This window comes from Phyllobates terribilis, unplaced genomic scaffold (genome assembly GCF_046119375.1).
Source record: "Phyllobates terribilis strain yellow unplaced genomic scaffold, ASM4611937v1 Scaffold_11__3_contigs__length_659146591, whole genome shotgun sequence".
In the NCBI taxonomy this organism is placed as follows: Eukaryota; Metazoa; Chordata; class Amphibia; order Anura; family Dendrobatidae; genus Phyllobates; species Phyllobates terribilis.
This window is the reverse complement of record NW_027362771.1, coordinates 311,491,225-311,514,956: the sequence shown is the minus strand read 5'-3', so window position 1 is coordinate 311,514,956 and position 23,732 is coordinate 311,491,225. Positions and strand designations below refer to the sequence as shown.

The window sequence follows — 23,732 nt, the reverse complement described above, 5'->3', positions numbered from 1 at the left end:
AATAAAAAATAAATTATTATTATACCATTGTTACATGAAAACAAGACAAAAAACAGGTGATCATACAAAGAGCTATGAAGAGTCAGCAAAGAATGGGGGTCCGCTGTAGTCTTACCTTATCTTGGGACCTGTATGAGAGGGCAGGGCTAGAACCTTCCTTCTCTTCTTGCCATCGGGAAGCTCTTCTTGCTCCATTATGTCTTTAGTTTGGAAACCTGACCACTGAGTCTTAGCAGACGACCCCAATTTTCCTTCTGTTTTTACCCCTTTGGTATTAGCTGGATGCGGTCTTTTCATTGGTTTCTGAGTGGTCTTATTGGTTAGTTGCGGATTATGTGATGAGCCCTGTGTGGAGGTGCCATCCTTGTGAGCATGTGTGTTTTGAGGATTCGGTTCTACTTTTCTTTGGACAATCTGAGTTGGAGGATTGTTACCCTTATTGTTTTTCTGTTTCTTTTCGGCATTGGTCTCGACAGGCTGTATCGCGGAGGTATTGGCTGCTTGGTGTTTAGCCTGTTTTTGTCTCAGAATCTCCTGCAAATTAAATTAATGTAAATGACCGGCTAATATAACTTGCCATTTAGATTCACAGGTGCATCCATCACAACATCATACAATAGAAAAGGTACGCATTCATTGACATGATAAACAATAGCCCTATCAAAAAAGGATAATTATCACTTAGTTACAGGTATCAGATAATCTAAACTGTCATACGATACTATCATTTTATATTATACAGGGAGGGCCATTTATATGGATACACCTAAATTAAGTTTGAAAAAAATAAAGTTGGATCCAAAATGGCTGACTTCAAAATGGCCACCATGGTCACCACCCATCTGGAAAAGTTTTCCCCCTCCCATATACTAATGTGCCACAAACAGGAAGCAGATATCACCAACCATTCCCATTTAATTTAGGTGTATCCATATAAATGGCCCACCCTGTATATTAGGAATAAATGTAAGAAAACATGTTTTAACTTTTAACCACTTCCGAACCTCCCACAGACTTTAAATGTTTGGGTGGTCCCAACCCCTACTCTGCGGTGACATTCTAAAACATCAATGATTAGGAGCACAAATAAACATGATCGTGTAGCTGCGGGGCTGGGGATCCAGCCGTCAGAGGCAGCCAGACTCACCACAGAGAAGGCACAGACGATTTATTACTGTCTCTGTATTCTCTATGTACAAACACCGATAAAGAAGAGCTATGCATGCAGTAGTAGGAAGAACTGACGGCACTTTCTCCTACATACAGGTGATGGTTGTGTATCATAAGGGAGCAGGAGCTGCTCGGTCATAGACGATCCAGACAGCTTTCTAACGTAGCCAGCTGCATTTCCCTGTAACTGGGGATAAAATACCAGCCCCGGTTACAAGGGAAACATGATGAAAATAAAAGTAATTTCATACTGAAATGCCCCCCAAAAGGTCTTTTATGACCTTATGGGGAGGGGCACAATGTATAATAAAATGAATAAATAAAAATGTCATTGTCAATCCAAAAACAATGGTACAGGTTTTGCTTGCATTAAAAAAAGGTTTGAAATATCAAAATTATTTCATAATGGGGAACACAAAAAAAATGTTAATAAGGGAAAAACAATTATTTCCCTTATTTTCCCACTGATATCACCAGATATTTGCAAAAAGAAGAGAGAATGTAAGTGACATAAAAATGAACCCCCGTGTATCAAAAAGAGCGCAAAAAATACTTGAATATACGATCGAGAAAAAAAATGTTATAGCTCTTTGAATTGCATGTACGAAAAAAAAACACAAGAAACACATGAAAATGCGCCTGGTCAGGAACGAGGGTAAAAGGCGCGATCTTAAATTGATTAACATTTTTCTATTGGGAAGTACTCTCTTTTTAACCCATTCCCGCACACTGTTCAATGTCACTAACGTTTACGACTCTTAATAACCAGTATGTTGTTAGCTGATGAGGTTTAGTATTCCAAACATGTCCATGTCAACCCTAGGTGTTTAGCCATCAGTAAAGGAGCAGATATTTAGGGTAGCCTGAGTCCAGAACCCTCTTCAAGCAGTACTGGGCAGTATACATAGTGCCAATAAAGCCATGACCAGTACTGTGTGAGCCTTTGCTTAACTAGTGCCTTGCTGGTGATTCACTGGCTTAAAACATAGTGATAGGTTTTCTTATTCTGTGCATTTAGTACAGTTTTAGTGATCCCAAATTTATGAAGCTTTTTGTTTCTACTGTAGACTTTTTTTTTTTTTTTTTTTTTTAAATATTTTAGATTGTAGCACCATATTCGGAGATCCAGAGCTTTTTTTTCAATTGGTTGAGCTGTGTGAGGGCTTATTTTTCAGAGGACAAGCTGTTAGTTTTAATCTGTACTATTTTAGAGAACATACATATTGATTTCTCTTCTTTCTTTTGGCAATATGGCAAAGGTGAGAAAAAAATAGCAATTTTCTGACATGTACTTGTCAAGAAGTGCTTATACAAACTTACATCTCAAATTACAGATTAAGTTCCCTTAGCTCTTGAAGAAGAGTCACCAAAGTGCTGTATTTCTACGTCTTTGTAATTGGTAGAATGTCACATGATAAATGTATTCTGGTGTATGTGACAGATTTTCTTTTAGTAACTTACACTGAAGCGGTCCTAAATTTTATGTATGTAATGTAACAAAATTGCTGATGAATTCTATTTCTTAACATGACAGAATATGAACACCAGTCAATGCAGTCCACCTGGATCTGAGTGCAAGCCTTTGGACACATTCAGACATAAGCAGAAAGGTAGAGTAGACTAACATGCAGAACTCCAGCAAGGAAATTCAGGGCAACAAAATCCACTGTGTACTGCATTGTGGAAATACTGTGGATTTGCCACACATTTCCCCCTTTGCATTGCAGAGGGTGAAATCGGAGTTATGAATTGACATGCTGAGGATTTCACACTTTCACCCATTTATGCTTTTTCCTGGATTTCACCCTTTTCCAAATGAAATGTAATAAAATCTGATCCTCAACGCTGCTACATTAACACATCATTATTATTTCTTCTGGAAAGACTCCATAACCTTAAAGTGAAAATAACTGAAAAATGACAGAGTAACAGATGTCATTTAAGTGATGTCCTGAAGGGCTACAGTGGGGCATGTAAATGTTTGGGCACCCCTGGTCGAAATTACTGTTATTGTGAAGAGTTAAGCAAGTTGAAGATGAAATTATCTCTAAAAGGTTACACAATTCTTTATATTTTATGATATATATTCATTCTTTACAAATTCTTTAAAAATTACATAAAGGAAAATGAGCAGATGAAAAAGAAAGATTTTGGTAAGACCTTACCTGTAAAATCCTTTTCAGCAAAGGAAGGAAGGGAGACACAGATTCATTACTAGTGGGTAGGCGGAGCCCCTCAGGATAGTTCACCTCAGATTAGAAAAAAGTGACAACCGGCCCCTCCAGCTTAGGCTCCTCCTACTCCCATGTTCCTCAGTCCGTACACAAGCTAAGGAAGAGCAGACAACACCAGCAGAACAACACAACCCCTTCTGAAAATTCAGAAATGCGAGAGAACAGGTTATACATGTAACAGAAAGAACACACAGTCCCAGGCACTACTCACTGGACCTGACAACTGCGATGAGCTGGCAATGCTGGAACAGAGCCCTAGCGCGCCGACCCCAGTCCCGATGACTGCCATCAGAGAGGAGTCGCGCCGAATCTGGAAAAACAATAATACACTTCTGCCCTGGGAGGGTGCTGTGTCTCCCTTCCTTCCTTAGCTGAAAAGGATTTTACAGGTAAGGTCTTACCAAAATCCGTCTTTCAGCAGCAGAAGGGAAGGAAGGGAGACACAGATCCATTACTAGTGGGACGTCCCAAAGCAGTCCAGAACTCAAGGGTGGGAAACAGTGGCAGAATCACCAACACCCCAACAACTTAGGCAAGCGCGCAACAAGCGCCAAAACTAGATAAAAAGATAACCTAAACCACCGCCGCCTGCAGGACCCTGCGTCCCAAGGCCGCATCGGCGGAAGCACTCACGTCCACTTTATAAAATTTAGTAAAAGTGTGAAAAAAGCGCCAGGTAGCCGCCCGGCAGAGCTGCGCTGCCGAGGCCCCCTGATGAAAAGCCCACGACGAACCAACAGCTCTCGTGGAATGAGCTCGAACCTTAACCGGACAAGGCTCGCCCCTGAGCCGGTACGCTTCCAGGATAACCGAACGTATCCATCAAGCTATAGAGTCCTTGGAGGCCCGCTGACCACCAGCAGGAATCACAAAAAGACAGTCCGACTTCCGAAACCCTTGCGTGATTGACAGATAGAACTTCAAAGCCCGCACCAAATCCAACGAGCGCAAGGCTCGCTCCTTTGGACTTTTCGGATTCGGACAGAGGGAGGGCAACACGATGTCCTGATTGACGTGGAAAAGCGACACCACTTTAGGCAAAAAAAAAAATCGCCACGGGTACGAAGCACCACTCGATCCGGGTGGAACTCCAGAAAAGGGGGCGAGCAAGACAGTGCCGCCAACTCAGAAACCCTTCAAGGAGGTGACCGCCAACAGGAAGGCCACCTTCCAAGAAAGTAAGTAAAGCGTAGTTGAATCCATAGGCTCAAACGGTCCATGCTGAAGAGCCTCCAAGACTAGATTGAGCCGCCAAGGAGCCACAAACGCCCTCCGAGGCGGAAACTGACGTGCAACCCCGCGAAAAAACGAGCGCACATCCCTGCGCGAGGCAATAGCCTTCCGAAAAAGCACAGATCGTGCAGATACCTGACCCCGCAAGGTACCAACCGCCAGACCCTTGGACAAACCACATTGCAGAAAAGCCAAGAAGTTGGGAATGTAAAAACCCTTGGGTTCCTCGACGATCCAGAACACCATGAATAGAAGGCCTCCCAAGTTCTGTGATAAATCCTGGTCGTAGCTGGACCTCTGGCCGCCCTTAAAGGTGGCAATGACCTCGGCCGAAAACCCACGACGGGTCAAGATCTCGGTCTCAAGTGCCACGCCGTCAAACGAAGCGACTTCAGGTCCGGATGACAAATGGGCCCTTGGGATAACAGGTCCGGGCGAAGAGGCAGTGGAAACGGAGGCACCGCCAGAAGAGACACCAGCGTTGAATACCACGCCCTCCGCGGCCAATCCGGCGCCGCCAAAATTGCCGGAATCCGTTCGAGTTTGATCCGCCGGATGACCAGAGGAAGCAAGGATACCGGCGGAAACACGTAGATCCGCTCAAACTGGTCCCACGGGGCCACCAGATCATCTACCGCCACAGCCTCCGGGTCCCTGTACCTGGACATAAACGTCGAAATCCTGGCGTTCAGCCTGGATGCCATCAAGTCCACCTGGGGAGTCCCCCAACAGGAGCACAGCAGTGTAAAAACTTCCGGATGAAGACTCCATTCTCCAGGATCCACCTGCTCGCGACTGAGGAAGTCCGCCGTGATATTCAGCACTCCTGGGATGTGAATCGCGGAGATGGCTGGGACCCTGGACTCAGCCCATACCAGGATCCGAGAGACCTCCATCATGAGTCTGGAACTCCTCGTCCCGCCCTGATGGTTGATATATGCGACCGCTGTCGCATTGTCCGCTTGAATCCAGACCGGCAGACCGCTCAAGGGGATAGTCCAATGTCGGAGGCAGAGAAAAATCGCCCTCAACTCCAGGATGTTGATCGGCAGAGACGCCTCCTCTGACGACCAGACCCCCTGAACCGAGAGATCATTCCAAACCCCCCCCCAACCAGTCAGGCTGGCATTGGTGGTAATGACCGACCACCGTGGGAGTAGGAAGGATTTCCCCAGGGATAAAGCCTCCGGACGTAACCACCATCCAAGAGACTCTCGCACCCTGCGGGAGATACCGACACAGCGATCTAGCGAAGCCGGCGATCGGTCCCAACGGGTCAGAATAAGATTTTGGAGACCCCGGGAATGAAATTGTGCAAAAGGTACCGCTTCCATTGCTGCCACCATCAGACCCAGAAGGCGCATACACTTCTGAAGGGGCATTGCCATCGCCGACCTCATAACCCGAAGACCTCCAGGTGCTGAAGGGAGAGATTGCGAGCCGTTACCGCCTCCTCCGCTGTGGATGACATAATCAACAGGTCGTCCAGGTAGGGGAGAATCGTAACTCCTTGCTTTCGAAGGAGCGCCATGAGCGGCGCCAGAATCTGTGTAAAAACCCTGGGCGCCTAGGCCAACCCGAATGGTAGGGCCACAAACTGGTAATGGGCCTGACCTGTGGCGAACCGCAGGAAGCGCTGGTGAGCCCTGCCGATAAGGACATGTAAATAGGCGTCGCGGATGTCGATAGACACCAAAAAAATCGTGCTGCGACAGGACCGCCACGACGGAGCGAAGAGACTCCATACGGAATTTTCGGGTCCGGACAAGCAAATTCAAATCTTTGAGGTCCAGAATAGGGCAAAACTTGTCCTCCTTTTTGGGAACCACAAAAAGGTTGGAGTAAAACCCCCTTCCCTGGTCCTCTGGCGGAACCGGAATCACCACACCCTGCTGCAGAAGAGAGTCGACCTCCTGCAGCAGAGTGGCAGCTAGCTTGGGCTCGGACGGGATGCGCGACTGACGAAACCTGTAAGGGGGTCGAGAATGAAACTATGAAATAACCTTCCGACATAACCCGCGTCACCCAGGCGTCCGATACGTGTGACGCCCAAATAGACCCGAATTGTAGAAGACGACCTCCCACCCGAGAGCCTTCGAGAGGGTTCCTGGCGTCAGTCCGCCTTAGGGGGCTTTTTGTCAACCTCCCGCTTGTCCTGACGGAAATGTTGTTTCCAGGGAGTACGGGATTTCTGGGAGGACTTCTTTCCGGAAGGCGAGGGACGATCCGATCTCCAAGAAGGCTGACCGAACCGACCCCGGGGCCGAAAGGACCGACGACCACTACCGGCACTTGACCTGCCAGACGTAGTAACCGCTGCCTTTCGCTGCGGCAAGGCCGTATCTTTGGCCTTGGCTTTAGCAATCAGCTCCGTGAGGTCTGAACCAAACAGCTGACCTCCCTTGTACGCCAGACTCAGCAAACCCTGTTTGGATACTGCGTCACCGGTCCACTGTTTAAGCCACAGTGCTCTCCTGACAGAGACGGCCGAGGATTGAGCCCTGGACATCACCGCAGTAGTATCCAGCACTGCGTCCCTGCCATATCGGGCCGCTTCTTCCAAGAGCTGGAAGAGCCTTTCCACTTCAGACAGCGGAGTTCCATCTTGTCATGCCGTCCGCAGCTGATCCAACCACCGCAGTGAAGCCTCATCAGCCCACATGGCCCCCAAGGCCGCTCGGAATCCGTGACCCGCGGCCTCGTAGATGGACTTTGCCGTCCTTCTGTCCAGCGGGTCCTGGAGACTCGCCTTCCCTTTAACAGGAAGCAAAGAGGATTTGCTCAGCTGAGACAATGGCACATCCACTTCAGGAAAGGGGACCCAATTAGTGATCGTTTCCGTGGAACAGGGATACAGGGCATCAAACAACCGCGCCCCTTGGAAACATTTATCCGGACACAGGCGTTCTTTCTACACCGCCTTGTTAAGTTCCTCGTGCATCGGCAGCCCGACGCGACTCCTGATACAGCCGGGCCGATTTGCCAGGGCGCTCCGTCACCTCTTCAGACAGTTGTAACGCTTCCCGCATAGCTTTAACAAAAGCGTCCACGCGGCCCGAAAGCGAAGCAGAGCGACCCCGCCGATTCTCTTCATCAGAATAGGAGATCTCACCAGAAGGGTCAGTCGGCGATTCTGAAGCCTCCGACGCAATGCGCGGAGGAGACAGCGCCGCCACAGGCCTGAGACGCTTCTTGCTTCTAGACGTCGGTTGGGACTTAGCAGAGACCCAATGACCCAGGAGGTCAGACAGACTGTCAATGGAACGAGTGAGCGCCTCCACCTTAACATCACTGAGACCCCCAACTAGCGTCGAACCTGACGCCGTTGAAGACCCCGGCGTATCAGATACGCGTGACCGATCCTGAAGTGGACCGGGAGAGAGGTCCGCGCCCCCTGGTCCCTGATCCGACATGCCCCCACACAGTTGCGAGCGTCGCGGATAAGGCGGTAATAACCTTACAATGGGTGCAGTGACCAAGGATGTGTAAATTCCACTATCACAGCCTGTTCTTGCACAAAAAAAAATCACCCGGCACTGAAGGGTTAAAGCTCCTCCTAGAAGGAGAAAAGCTACCCCAGTGGCCTGCAGAGCAAAAGTTAACCTGACACACTAGAGAGAAGCACCCTCTGATCCCAGAAGGGTGCACCTCCAGAGAGGGTTAACAGCCTGATGGGCCAGACCCCGTTCAGAAGGGGTTAACGCTACTGATCCACACTACCCTTTTTGAGAGGTGTGTGTCAGAGCCATCTCAGCAGGGAAGTAGCAGCGCCGTATACAGCACACCCTGTCAGCCTAGGCCATAAGGAAAGTGCTCTGCGCTGTAGAAGGAACTTTCTGCCTATAAGGCAGGAGAGACTCACCAGCTGGCGTAGAAACTGCTCTTCTCGGTGTGATGAGAGCGGGGAGCAGGGAGTAGGAGACGCTGCACGAGGATGGACGCTGGCCGGAAGAAGAAGGGGCTGGGGCATCTCCAGCGCGCGCTTTCCCGGCACTTCCTGTCACAAACTGGCAGCATTGAGACGTTAAGCCACGCCCCCCGCCGAATATGAAAAGAGTGCACGAATCCTCAGTCCCCGCTCCCCTGCCCGCCGAGGATCAAGCGCTGCATGCAGAGGAGAAATCCCTGCAAGCAGAAAAAAACAGCAGTCACCGCAAAAACACATACAGTGACAGAAAGCACTCCATAAGAGCACTTACCCAGCTGAGCGCCACAGGGACCCCCAGGGATGTGTGGCGCCGTGGCCCTTGCTCCCCCCCCATGGCGGAGCACGCAGGGACCCCATAAGAGCGGTGTGAGTCTCCGCCAGGGAGCGCCCTGTATCCCCCGGGGCCAGCAGGGTTCTGCAGGGACCTCCTTAGGGGGTACGCAGATCCGCCAGGGGAGGGTCAGTGGTCCCAGCAGCGCTGAGACCCCCTGAGACCTCTAGACCACGGGGGGTCCAGGTCTCCGGATAAAAAATAAAATCTTCTGAGGTGCTGCAAAGGCAGCGACTATCCTCTGCGACCTCAAATTTAAAACTGAGGAACATGGGAGTAGGAGGAGCCTAAGCTGGAGAGGCCGGTCGTCACTTTTTATAAATCTGAGGTGAACTATCCTATGGGGCTCCGCCTACCACTAGTAATGGATCTGTGTCTCCCTTCCTTCCCTTCTGCTGCTGAAAGTTTGGGCACCATGCATGGTTAGTACCTAGTAGCACCCCCTTCTGAAAGTATCACAGCTTGTAAAATGTTTTTTTTGTAGCCAGCTATGAGTCTTTCAATTCTTGTTTGAAGGATTTTCATCCATTCTTTTTTGGAAAATTCTTCTAGTTCTGCGAGATTCCTGGGTTGTCTTGCATGCACTGCTATTTTGAGGTCTAGCAACACATTTTCAAGGATGTTCCGATCAGTGGCCTGTGAGGGCCATTGTAAAACCTTCAGCTTGTGCCTTTTGCGGTATTTTATTGTGGACCATTACGACAGGACTGAAGACCTTATTACAGCATGAGGGACATTATTACAGGACGCCCATTTACCTGGCTGAGTTTGAGACCCCTGCTCTATATGATAAAACACACTTTTTGCATCATCTAGCCTTTCCCAAAGATGATGGTGAACAAGCCATAACCCTAACAGGCTAATTAAGGTCTGAAACCTTGGTCAAAGTTATCTGAACACACAAATCTCCAAGAATGCCCAACCTTTGCATCGGCTCATTTGCCTAATTGTGATTTTTAAAAATGTACAGGACTAAAATTTTTATTTTTTTCCCTAAAATACAAAGGAAATGTGTCATCTTTAACTTTAGCCCTTTTAGAAATAATTTAATCTGCAACTTGCTTAACTGTTCACAATAAAAGTAATTTTTACCAGTGGTCGCCCAATCTTTTACATGCCACTGTATATAGATCATAAAGTAATACTGATATCAGACTCACTTTAACAGTACGAGGTGGAACCAAAAATATAGGCAAATAACATGGCAAAGTGGAAAAATGTAAGAAATTGTTGCTTACTAGACTGCGTTGAGCTCTCCTCTCCTTTAACTTTAGTTTATCCATATCCTCCAGGGAGAATTCCACAATTGGCCTCTGAAATGTGAAAATTGCAAAAAAAAAAAAAAAAAAAACTGTATGGCTCAAGTTACATGTGACTTCATTAACAAACACAACATGTCCTGTAACATGACTGAAGTAGACATGGACAATATTCAGGGGTCATGTTGGATAGGTAATTTGAACTTTTGGGTTAGTAATTATGCCTTAAAAGGGGTTGTCTAGGATTTCTGATAAACTATTACCCATTTGGTAAGTCACGCGCTCCTCTGGCTGCCAAACCAATCTTAACGATGCATAGACAATCTACATGTGACCACTAAAAGTCAATCACTGGACACAACGGTGATGGTAGCAAGGTCAGCATGTCATAACTGCTCAGGCCAGTTAAAGGCTAGTGGGACTACCAAAGTAGCAGCGCTGGAGCTGAGGGAGATTTACCAGGCAAGTAAAAGTTATTTTATTACATTCCGAGGTTTGAGGCAATTTTAGAAAAAAATCCTAGACATCTCCTATAAGTTTATGGTGGTCTTCTACTAGGTCACTAAATTTCCATATAAATGCATGTTTCGCCATGGTTAGCATGAGTTTCTAGAACCAGATTTCTGAGCAGCTAAATACAAAGTCCTTCTGAAAAAAATCTTATGGCAGATACATTGGGAGGACCGTTTCTTTGGTCTGCAACGTTCTCCCAATCAGTATTTATTTACGTTCAACACTAACCATTGTTTTATCTATTTTCTCCCCAAAAATCAATAGTACACAATGAAAAAAGAATATACTCTGTAATATTTTTTTTTTTACAGAACTCCGCTTCTTTCTCTTCATGGACTGATTATTCTTCAGTAAACACAGACGTTCCCATTAGCCCAAGGTTCACATTGCATTTCATCATCACATCAGTGGCTCTGTCAACAATATTCAGCAGTACTGGCCTATTTGAGGTGGGCACCAAGATGAGATCAATAGTGCTTTGGTGTCCGCATCAAGTGGCCAAAATTGGTGTCAGAAGGAGCGCACAGTGACTCAGCCTGCATAGGTGCCCAAATCCCATGTTCCAGGGCTTCGGACATAATCCCGACAGAGCCACTGATGTTGGGATCAAACACAAAGTGTACTTGTCCTTACTGAAATAAGAAATGACAGTTGGTGCTCAAAAAGTTCTATGGAGAATTGTAACTGGCATTTCAGAACTTGCAGCAGAATGCCTGTGTTTGCTTCATAGGCCATGTGCACACGTTCAGTATTTCACATCAGTATTTGTAAGCCAAAACCAGGAGTGGGTGATAAATACAGAAGTAGTGAAGTGTTTCGATTATACTTTTCCTCTGATTGTTCCACTCCTGGTTTTGGCTTACAGATACTGAGGTCAAATACTGAACGAGGCCCAATTTTTGCGCCTCTTTCCCCCGAGCGTGATTTTTTTTTTTAGTTTTTTCCTCCCCTTCTTCCAAGAGCCATACCTTATTTTTCCGTCAAGCTGTGCTTTAGAATGACACCATTTTACCACCTAGTGTACTGGAAAATTGTGGGAAAAAAATCCAAGTGCAGTGAAATTGCAAGAAAAAGAGCAATTCCACATTTGTGGAAATTTGTAAGAAAAAAAAAAAAAAGTTTGCTTTTGTTGCCATATTCCAAGTTCAGCAACGTTTTCATTTTTCGGGATCTGCGGCTGTGTGAAGGCTTATTTTCTTGCGCCATGAGCCGATGTTTTTATTGATACCCTTTTGGGTTAGATGCAATGTTTTAATTGCCTGTTATTGTATATTATTGAATTGTTGCAGCAGGCAAAAAAGAAAAAAAGAAAAACACGTAAGTCCGGAGTTTTTTCTTTTTTCGTTATGCTGTTTACCAATCGGATTAATTTTATATTTTGATACATCGGGCATTAACTTACCACTGCATTTAATAATAATGAAGCTGCAATTATCCTATACATAGCAGTGCATCAGCATCTGTGGCTGTTAAAGGCACATGATGGCTAGTTAAAATCAGCAGTCATGTGCTGGGAAAAATACGGACTCGGTGTGTGACCCCACATCAAAGGCAGGGACATGAAATATGATGTAAATGTATGTCATATATTGTGAAGGGGTTAAGAAAATCTTTCTTCGATTAAAACAGATTTTACATTTTTTTTACATATGAATTGTGAAAGAAAGATCAATCCAGGAGGGGAAAGAAGCAAAATGACTCTGATCAGATATATAACAATGTTGCTTATTTTCATATGTACTATTTATTTATGAAATACATATTAAAACGATGGTTACTCTATAATACTCAGTCTGCAACCCCTTTGTTAATTCTTTGCGACGAGCTAGCAATCTGTAGTACACAGCGCCACTCAAGGACATTTTCCTATGAAAACATTACATCAGTATTCTGAAAAATGTACTATTTTACGATAACGTGTGGGTATTAAAATATGATGGATAAAATCTCACCTTTTTTGGTCCAAACAGATCTGGGTTGTTGTTCATCTGTCTCAGGGCTGCCAGTGCATGCTCATGTTCGACAAATTCCACAAAGGCGAAACCCAGAGACTTACCCTTAGGATTTCCTGGCACACTTTTCATGTCTCTCATCACACGGCACTGTAAAGGAGACCACAATATCAGTACGGGTAGCTAAAGCATAGTCATCAGGATACCTCCCCTTATATCAGCAGTCCTGGCACATCGCTAGGGTCCTCACATTATAGTGGGCATTGTTCAATATTCATTCTTTTACTTACCTCTTTGATTTTGACTGACCGATCTCCATCACCTGCAGTCAAAAACAGTTGACGTAATTTCTTGTCGTCCACTGATTTAGGAATGTTGTGAACACAAAGACGAGTCTTGGAGACAAAAATTTTCTGAGACCTCAACTTTAGCCGTTTTATCTCTGCAAACTGGAAAAGACGACAAGATATGAACTCCTCACATAATGAAGCTACTAAACATGGGGCAGAATCCTGACAGTACGGAGGGGGTGCAAGTTTGTTCCCAGTAGATTACATTCTTTATGTTCTAAAACATATTTAGTGGAACTTCTACATAATAACGGAAACCTACGGTATAATATGAAGCAGTAAAAGAAAGTATCGTTAGCGCTACAGTTTTCCTCCTCTTGCAAATCTGATATTTTCCATATTAGTATTAGCCCTTACCCGAGTTCTTTTTGCCAAGTCTTCTGGACTCACTCCTTCAGCGGCTTTTGTTCCTTCCCGAATCACTAGAAGTACACAGGTCAAATTAATAAAAACAAAAAAGGTCAATGAATAAAGATATACAATGGATACAATATACGTAAACTGAAACATAGTGGTATAGTCCTTTAAAGGCAATCGGTCAGCAGGTTTTTGATATGTTGTTATCTGAGGATAGCATGAGGTAAAGGTTAAAACACAGATTTCAAGGATGTGTCACAGGTCAGGCTGTGTGCGGTTTTCTTGCTCTGAAGGTTTTATCACCTGGCAATTATCATTTATTAAAGGGAAGCTGTCACCAGGTTTTTGCTATGTAAGATGAAGACAGCATGGTGTAGGGGTTAAACACAGATGTGAAGATCTGGGGTCTTCCGTGGGCGTAATACTACTCAGACAACAAGGTAAGGGTAAAACAGAGTGGCAAAACTTTATTGAACCACAAAGCGAACAATAAACAGAACAGTCCCAGCAGATACCCAAGATGGTACAAAATTACACAATCCTCACCCCTCCGCTCCGCCTGGGATAGAACAGCTGCAACTACCTCAACCCGTGGCCCCCCCGCTTTTGGCGGGCCCCCACAGAGAGTAGGTAGCGGCAAGCTTAGGAAGCTAACAGTCCATCGAGGTACAAGGCCAGGAGACCCAAGGGTCCCACCCTGGCCTCTCCGTTTCCATGGGGCTAGATGACCGGTGGGTCTCGGAGTTCCAGGCGACCGGTGGGTCCCTCCTGGCAACCCCAAACAACATATCAATGGGGCCAGGTGACTTCATCGTCCCAACCTGGTCTCCCCAAATGTATCCATGGTCTCTCTGATGGTCAATGGAGCAGATCCATATCTTTCCAGTCAGGGCTATATACCCTTAGACTAGAATCATGTAGAATCCAAATCTGTGTCTCTTTGGGTAAAGCCATACTACCAAGCTGATGGTGTGAAGAGTGAGTGTCCTCTTGCTTCTCCTTGATTCTCAGTGTTTACGTCTCTATCAATCTCTGCCCCAAGTCTGACGGCTACAGAAGCATATGCCCCTTTTTAAGTATACATCCACAGGTTTTGGAAAAATGGCAACCTCATGTCTCATTTTTTGAGCATTTAATGAATTTGCTTAGTTTGTCCTCCTGTCTTGTGAGTCAATAAGCCAAAGGGTCAACAAACATTAATCAAAATAATTAACAAACATTCATTGTTCCAGAACCAAAGAGGAGACAACAATCAGGGTTATACAAATACTGGTCTGTTCTTATTGACCAGGCACATAAATACACAAAGATAATATTGTATTTCTCTTGGATTAACAAGTCTAAAGGCCCCGTCACACTAAGCGATGCAGCAGCGATCCCGACAACGATACGACCTGTCAGGGATCGTTGCTGCATCGCTAATACATCGCTGGTGAGCTGTCAAACAGGCAGGCTCACCAGCGATGAGGGGAGCAGCGATATCGTGGAAAGAATCGTTCCACGATGTCCTGCTCCCGTTCCCAGCCTGCTGCTTAAGCAGGAGCAGGCTGGTAACTATGGTAAATATCGGGTTACTAAGTGCGCGTGTGCCCCTAGTAACCCGCTGTTTACCATGGATACCACTCTGCTACGGTGCGCTGGAGCCTCCGCTCACCGTAGCAGAGTGGTATCTATGGTAAACAGCGGGTTACTAAGTGCGCGCGTGCCCCTAGTAACCCGATATTTACCATGGTTACCAGCCAGATCGTTGGTCCCGCTGGTCACACACAGCGATGTGTGCTGGCCAGCGGGAGGCCAACGACCAAAAAATGGTCCAGGACACTTTGCAACGATCAGTGACCTCACAGCAGGGGCCTGATCGCTGCAAAGTGTCACACATAGCGACATCGCTGGTGAGGTCGCTGGTGAGTCACCAAAACCGTGACACAGCAGCGATCTCGCTAGCGATATCGCTTAGTGTGACAGGGCCTTAAAAGTCTGGCTTATTAAGTTATTAAGCAGTATTGTCACAACAGATTTCAGAGATGCCTCTCTGATCAAGTTCCCTGGTTTTGTTTGCAACCATTGATTTAGCACCAGGCACTTATCATTGCTGGACAAAGCAGCGCACCCCCTCTGGTACCAAGCACCTCACTGTCTATAGCTATGTACACTGACAGCCTGGTGTGGGTGGGGTTAGCTTTCTCAACTCTGCTGCATTCTCTATCTAAAAGCTCTGATTGTGTCAGAACGGCTGAACCTAATAATCTAAGTGATACATCATTGGATTCAGCTTCTCTTTGCCTACATCAAGCTGCTCTCAGATGAGATAGCAAAACCTGCTGACCAATTCCCTTTAAATATAATGCAAAATGCAATAAAATACTATGCATGTAAATATGAAAAAGGAAATAGTTATCTCTCTGGGCATGGTATATCAATATATTTACTACCAACTGCACCAATAGGTGAACTCAATATTTACATTGTCCTCTAAGTAATCTAGCTTTATATTGTATTCCCAGAGAGAGCTCCATTTCTGAAATTGGTCGTATCATACTTAAATATTTGATAATTTATTTTTATGTATTGTGGGCTTAGTAATATGTTTATATTGGCCTTTGAGATATTCAGTCCAGCATTGTATGTCCATAGATATATCTTATTGGAATTATGCCATATTAATGTGCTTTTTGGTCAAGCGACACCAAAATACATATGTACTAATTAATATTTTTTTGCCGATGTTTGATTGGAGACCTCTCTATACTTTTTTTTCTCTGTGTTATACTAGGCTTCTTTGGCCCCAACGTGGGCATCTCTCTCCTTCTCCCTTCTTTTTTCCTATTTACATGCATAGTATTTTATTGAATTCTGAGTTATATTTAAAGCACCACTCCAGCAAGGGGGTTTATTCAGAGCTGGAATGGCGCTTTAAATGGAAAGAGGCTCCCATAGACTTGTACTGAAGTGACCTCCCCTCAGCTCCATGAAACAATGGAGCTGCATACAGGTCACTTTTGCTGGAGGGGACTTACATTTAAAGGACCACTTCAGCGGTGCAATAAACCCGCTGGAGTGGTGCTTTTATAAATTCATTTATTAAATTTTTTGTAGCACTATGATTCCTTTATTTCTTTTGTAGGTTATATATATGTATTGTTTTTCATTTATTAGGGATTTAGCATATTATTGAGGACATTAATCTGGTGATTATCCTTGTTTGGACTACATCAGCTACAGCAGCTTGTACTTGCCAGTCCAACTCCACCCCCTCCTGTGATAAGGAGCGCAATGTCAAAAGACAATTTACATAGAGATCCTGGTGTGGGCGGGGTTAGCTTTCTCAGCTCTGCTGCATTGCTAAATCTAAAAACTGTCAGAACGGCAGCACTGAGTAAGCTAAGTGATACATAATTGGAATCAGGGTCTCTTTTCCTACATTAGGCTGCTTTCAGATGAGGTACCCAAAACCTGCTGACCAATTCCCTTTAATAGGTGTATAAGATCACAGCATTTGTGAGTTTTACATCTGCAAGTAATATCTATATAGACGAAGCACAGGCACGGCTATTACACCGACTATTTTTGAACTGAATGCTGTCTGTAAACAAAAAAAAAAAAAAAAAGGACAACACTCGGATGAATGTTATTCAATGGGGCAGTGCAGACAAGCGATTTTTTTCAGACCAAGCTTGCATGTGGAAAAAAAAAAAAAAATTGCAGCATGCACACATTTATTCTGAAAATCGAATCAGACCTACCCATTCAAGTCTATGGGTGTGCAGAAAAAAAAAAACGATTTCATATGTGTAGTATATGATTTTTGTGGACACATTACAGTTCTAACATAGGAAACTGTAAATGGTCTTGTAAATGATTAATAGCTGCTCCTAAAAAAAAAAAATGGATTGCATAAGAATGACAAGTGAAAGAAAAAAATCTGAGTTTTCCTCCTGGATGAAAAGCGACAATTTTGTATATGCTTGTGTGAACTTAGCCTTAAAGTGCCAGTGGCTTGGACAGGAGATAACCTTTCACAAACACACATTTAAAAACGCGAGTTGTTGTTTTGTTTGTTTTTTTTTAAGTTACATACTTATTAGTGATGAGCGAGCGGGCTCGTCACTCGAGAATTACGAGCATGCTCAGGTGTTTTCCGAGTATCTTTGGCGTGCTTGAATGATATGTTTGAGTCACTCCGTGTGCATGATTTGCAACTGTTTGACAGCTTTGATACATGTGAGGAATGCCTGTTTGTTAGGCATTCCTCACATGTATAAAAGCTATCAAACAGTCGCAAATCATGCACACGGAGTGACTCAAACATAACATTCGAGAACATCGTAAATACTTGGCGACCACCCAAGCATACTTGCTGAAAGGGTTAACAGAACACCCTCGCTCATCATTAATGCTTATTATTGGTGCCATTTTTTCGGATTTTTTCTATGGTATTTTTCAAAAATGTTTAATTACTGGCATTTGTAGGTAGTTTTCTCTTTGGTTTGTGCTTTTTAAAGTCATGTGGTTAGATCATGTGATTTAAAGTTTCCTGTCTGAATCACATGCAATATGTGTTACAGACCAAAGGACGGAATGTATTAAAGTATCAGCAAAAATAGTTGCTCATGACAATCTGCATCCACCCTCTGACAAAGCATGCTGTGTGAAACGCACATTGGCTGTGTTAGACACCACGATTCCCTGCTCATGGTGTTTTATAGTCATTGCATCTCCAACAGCTTCTGCCTGTGAATGACAATTTACCAAGCAATCTGATATTTTCTGATATATGATGTGCAATTCTGTCTTTCTATATTGGCATTGTGTCTACTGGCGCAAGCCAGCTTGTGGTAGGGAACATATTGTGCATCGTTGTATGCAGTTCTCTTCTGAATGGCATTTGTACCCAGGTATATATGAATATGGTCTTTGGATCTCTTTCTTTGCTGTGTGAATTCATTTTTCATGCATGTTTTTAGGTTTTCCTTTTTTGAATTTCTAAATAAAGCTTATATCTTTATAACATGTGCCCTTATCTGATCTCTGTTATGCCTTATAAACAGGTGTTAGACATTTCCTTTTGCATCAGACCATTTACTTACTAGACGCTTTGACGTTAAGAATTAAAATTATAGTAAAGTGTGCCAAGATGCACAGACAGCATTGTACTCACATCCTTCCCTCGCTAGATACAGGTTTCTCGTTCCTGTAGGTTTCTTTACTTTCTTTTGGCGTAGCTTTTCGGCTTCCTCACGACTCACAGCCAGGTCCATGAAAAGTTTCCTTCCAGCAAGTTTCAACCCTCCATTCTGATTTGGACCAAAAATAAAACGTGGTGTGTGACAAAGAACAGTAAGTGAGCGCTAAACCTAAGGATTATAACTGCAGGAATGGCTTACATAACCAACAATAGGATTAGGACATGGTTCATAAGTCACCGTTTACACGTGGGGAACAGATTATAGCATGTAAAACGTATCCTGCCATAAACAAGAATAGGATAGCAAAAAGGACACAATGATTTAAAGATTATTGATTATGAACTGTAATGAATTACTGGTTAATTAAAGGTTATCTGTACTTTCAATTAACTTTTCAAACTAAGCTGTCGTGGGTGTGTATGAGCAATACTATTTCTGGTTGGCGTATGAATTATCTGCCATTTTCCCCCAATTTTCCCAACTGCAGGCTCTATATTGCAATTGACTTCGAGCTATTGGGAGGATACTAGCACCTAGGATGATTCCCAAACACAGCCCCGCACACAGGGACACAGGAGCGCACACACAGCAAGGGACACAGGAGCGCACACACAGCAAGGGACACAGGAGCGCACACAGGAATCCTGCTTTTCATTCCCTAATTAGCACAGACAGAAAGAAGACGCTATATGTAGAAGGTTATGCAGAAGTCTTGAGCAGAGTAGATGTGAATTGTTACGCTCACGCCCAGACTGTTTGTTGTGAGTGTCGTTTGTGGTCGCACTGGGCCATGAACCAAGGAATGCCTGGAGGGGCTTGACTAGGGGCCTTGTCAGATCCGACCGTGGCTCATAGGGTGGCTTAGTAGACTCCGTGAACCAAGGAGGGACTAGGGAGGTGGCCCAGGTGGTACTCCAAGGCAGACCCCGGTCACACAGCTGTTGATCCACACCGGGGTATGCAGGAACGGGCTGGTACACAGGCGGGCGGGCACGGCTGGTACACAGGCGGGCGGGCACGGCTGGTACACAGGCGGGATGGGAACCAGTACAGGGATACAGGGGCGGTGCCGCAGGAGCGGCCAGGCGGGAGTGCCGCAGGAGCGGCCAGGCGGGAGTGCCGCAGGAGCGGCCAGGCGGGAGTGCCGCAGGAGCGGCCAGGCGGGAGTGGGCCCTGTTCACATGGAACAGACAGGGACAGGAAGGTAGCTAGAACACAGGAGGTACATACAGGGGCAGGGAAACGGGACAAGCAGAGCCAGATACACACAAGGTACTTGCTATGAAGTAGCGAGTGGACACACTCACAAGCTGGAGTACAGAGACAACAGGTAGGAGTTCCTGCAGTGTTTGCAGGCAAAGGGAAGGATCAGACATAGAGACAAATAGGTAAAGGGCTAGGACACAGTACAGACAGAAACTAACACAGGAGAGAGATCCAGGTACGAGCCTGGGAATTCAGCTCCCAGGGTGGCAGAACAGGATAGATACAGGACAGGACCAGGCAACTCACAGTTGCACAGAACACTGTGAAAGAAAGTGTTGCTCAGTCACCTCCCACTGGACGAGGGTGCCTTAAGTATCCAGTGCCTCAAAGCAATAGGCTGGGGATGCATTAGGAATGCGCGCACTATCCCTTTAAGAATCAGGAAGTTCCAGCACCGCCGCCCTAAGCCAGCAGACAAGAGACATGCACACAACAAGTAGAGGAGCACAGTGCATAGCCTGGACTGGTAGGTAAGTTGGCGGTCTTGCATGGTGGGAGATGGTAAGCCACATCAGCACGCCGCCAGGGATGTTACATGAATCCAGCTCTGAAGTGATAGAAAAGACTATATACAACTCTTAGCAGGATACTTCTGTGTCTCTCTCTGCCTGTTCTCTCACTCCTCCTCCCCATTGAGTATAATAAGAGCTGTAACCTGACACCTCACTATGCTGGCAGACAGTTTTGTCTTGAGCAAAATAAGCTGAGCTGGTGAGTGAGAAGGAAAAAGTAGCTCAAAAGTGAAAAAAGAATGAATTTTCAGATATGGTGCAACGTTTATTAGTACATGAGAATACAAGAATTTACGCAATGTTTTTTGAAAGTATAGATCCTTTTAAAAGTAATTGAAAAGCAAGGGTCCTATTATGAATATGTTGGCATAACTTGGAGATAAACCTCATACCTCTGACTCATCCTTGGCAGCTGCTAAGCATTTCTCTGCAGACTCTTTATTCACAAACTGCACAAATGCACAACCTTAAAGGGAAAAAGAAATGGTGAAAAAATGGTGGAAAGTTAACATAACTAAAATGGATTTTCAAAAAAATCAGAAGCAGTTTGAACATCACAGAATCGAGAAATATCCAACCTATCACTTCCTTCCACTAGTGCTATGTATTGGTAATACACACAAGTGGACTATAAACTACAGAATAACAATTTTATAATAAAACATATGTAAGAAACAGAAAAAGTTCTCTTTAACCACTGTGCATGCTAGATTTGATCTGGTGGAGGCACACCAGCCATTCTTTACATCAGGCCACGGCCACACGGCCGTCGAGGCCAATCATGCAAATGACACTCAGCTCAAATTTTGTCAGAGTCTGATCCGAGTGTCAGTGTTCTGTGCTCTGATCCTCTCGCATGAGAGAATAGCAGCATGGGTGCGGAGATGATGGAGAAAGTCATTTCTCCATCTCCTTCATTGCCGGCGCCACAGTAATCGGACTTCACTGGGATGACATCCGAGTACAGTTCAATGTTTCACACGTACCCATAAACTTGCATGGGTGCGTGCAGTCAGATTCTCAGATGCACCCACATTATGCTGCCATTTTTTTTCTCACGCTAAATCAGCATGAGAAAATAATCACTGATCTGCACTTCCCCATAGTATAACCTAGCTCTGAGTGCAACCCGATTTTTAATCAGAATGCACTCGTCCGATTTATACGCTCGTGTGAGCGAGCCCTTTGACATTTCTATACATTGTTAGGGAAGAAATGCTTGCTATAAGTGATTACTATACAATTTATATATTTTACCAAACACAATTGCTTCTCATTCCTGGATTTATTATCAGAAGTCCTTTGGCACGATGTCAGGCTTACCTTTAGAGTGTTCTGTATCAGGGTGTAATACTATCCGGACATGTTTAATCTCGCCATATCTCAGCAACAACTCTTCTATATCATCTTCTTCAGAGTTAAACGACAGATTTCTACAGCACAGAAATGAAAAAAAATAATGTATACACACACATCTACTATTACTTAGAGTTATGTTCTATATCTCTAAATGTAATATAGATAGCTATACATACATGTGCATCTCACTAAATTAGAGTATCATAAAAAAAGTCAATTTCAGTTCTTCAATACAAAAAGTGAAACTCATTATATAGAGTCATTACAGACAGAGTGATCTATTTCAAGTGTTTATTTCTGTTAATGTTGATGATTATGGCTTACAGCCAATGAAAACACAAAAGTCATTATCTCAGTAAATTAGAATACTTTATAACAGCTTGAAAAATGTTTTTAAAATCCGAAATGTTGCCCTACTGAAATGTATGTAAAGTAAATGCACTCAATACTTGGTCGGGGCTCCTTTTGCATCAATGCGGCGTGACATGGAGGCGATCAGCCTGTGGCACTGCTGAGGTGTTATGGAAGCCCAGGTTGCTTTGATAGCAGCCTTCAGCTCGTCTGCATTGTTGGGTCTGGTGTCTCTCATCTTCCTCTTGACAATACCCCATAGATTCTCTATGGGGTTACGGTCAGGCGAGTTTGCTGGCCAATCAAGCACAATGATACTGTTGTTTGTAAACCAGGTATTGGTACTTTTGGCAGTGTGAACAGGTGCCAAGCTCTGCTGGAGAAGGAAATTTCCATCTCCTAAAAGCTTGTCGGCAGAGGGAAGCATGAAGTGCTCTAAAATTTCCTGGTAAACGGCAGCACTGACTTTGGTCTTGATAAAACACAGTGGACCTACACCAGCAGATGACATGGCTCCCCAAACCATCACTGATTGTGGAAACTTCACACTAGACCTCAAGCAGCTTGGATTGTGGCCTCTCCACTCTTCCTCCAGACTCTGGGATCTTGATTTTCAAATGAAAATTGGAACTCTGGGACCTTGTGGAGTGTGTCAATGACCGCCTTCTGGACATCTGTCAAGTCAGCAGTCTTCCCCATGATTGTGGAGCGTACTGAAACAGACTAAGTGACTTTTTTAAACGCTTAGGAAGCCTTTGCAGGTGTTTTTTGTTAATTATTCTAATTTACTAGGATAATGACTTTTGTGCTTTCATTGGTTGTAAGCCATAATCATCAACAGAAATAAACACTTGAAATAGATCACTCTGTGTGTAATGACTCTATATAATAAATGAGCTTCACTTTTTGAATTGAAGAATTGCAATAAATTAACTTTTGATGATATTCTAATTTAGTGAGATGTACCTGTAGATATATTTCAAGAGCAACGAACACACGAATAAGTGTCAAAATGGAAGACAAGGTTAGGTTTGCTTAAGGGAATTAATTCAGAAGCCCTGTTGTACTACATCACTGAATGAAGGACTTGAAAGGGCAAACACGTAATGTGGCTTCTCTGTTGGTGCACATCTCATTGATGAACTGCTTGAGGGGTATTTTCTGCTTTTCAGTGCTGACAGAGCTGGAATTTGGGTGTATTTCACATTATGCTTCTGACAAAGCGAGTTGAACAAAGCTAAAGCTTCACCTTATGAACAATGTTTTTCCCTCGCCGACATCTGACGGTAATCGTTTCTTCACTTTAGTTTTGACTAAAATACAAATTAAACAAATTTAAGATGGTCATTTTAGTACATTATGATAGCATCATAAAATATCATTTTAGTAAACTATACAAACATAAGTGCAATGCCTGGTATAGGGCTTTTCCCATTAGACACCCATCTGGGTAGTGCATGTATTATTGCCCATAATGAGGACATTATAACACACAATGGAATACAATGTCATTAATTCAGAGGAGTTCACAAGTACAAAAAGTGGAGTGCTAATGGAGCAGCATAGCTAGACTTCATTCCCAGGGCTTTAACTGCGATGCTCTCCCATTGGATCAGAAGTAAAAAGATGTCCACTTCATACAAGCATGTGCCGCTAACAGATTCAGCGATAGTGGCTTTATCTACTGGCAAACTAAAAACGATCATTTTGGGATTCCCCCTTTGTTATCAT

General features: G+C 44.4%; 1 protein-coding gene across 1 annotated transcript in view; it reads right to left on the bottom strand.

Moving 5' to 3' along the window:
* RBM28 (RNA binding motif protein 28) overlaps window positions 1–23,732 on the bottom strand; it is a 59,320-nt gene that overhangs the window by 21,593 nt on the left and 13,995 nt on the right. The window contains exons 9-17 of the mRNA XM_073652559.1: window positions 23,251–23,314; window positions 21,615–21,724; window positions 20,684–20,757; window positions 18,486–18,621; window positions 13,328–13,392; window positions 12,911–13,069; window positions 12,621–12,770; window positions 10,135–10,209; window positions 116–534 (exon numbers count right to left, since the gene is read on the bottom strand). Coding sequence (XP_073508660.1) covers window positions 116–534; window positions 10,135–10,209; window positions 12,621–12,770; window positions 12,911–13,069; window positions 13,328–13,392; window positions 18,486–18,621; window positions 20,684–20,757; window positions 21,615–21,724; window positions 23,251–23,314 — 1,252 coding nt within the window. The remainder of the gene's footprint in view (window positions 1–115; window positions 535–10,134; window positions 10,210–12,620; window positions 12,771–12,910; window positions 13,070–13,327; window positions 13,393–18,485; window positions 18,622–20,683; window positions 20,758–21,614; window positions 21,725–23,250; window positions 23,315–23,732) is intronic.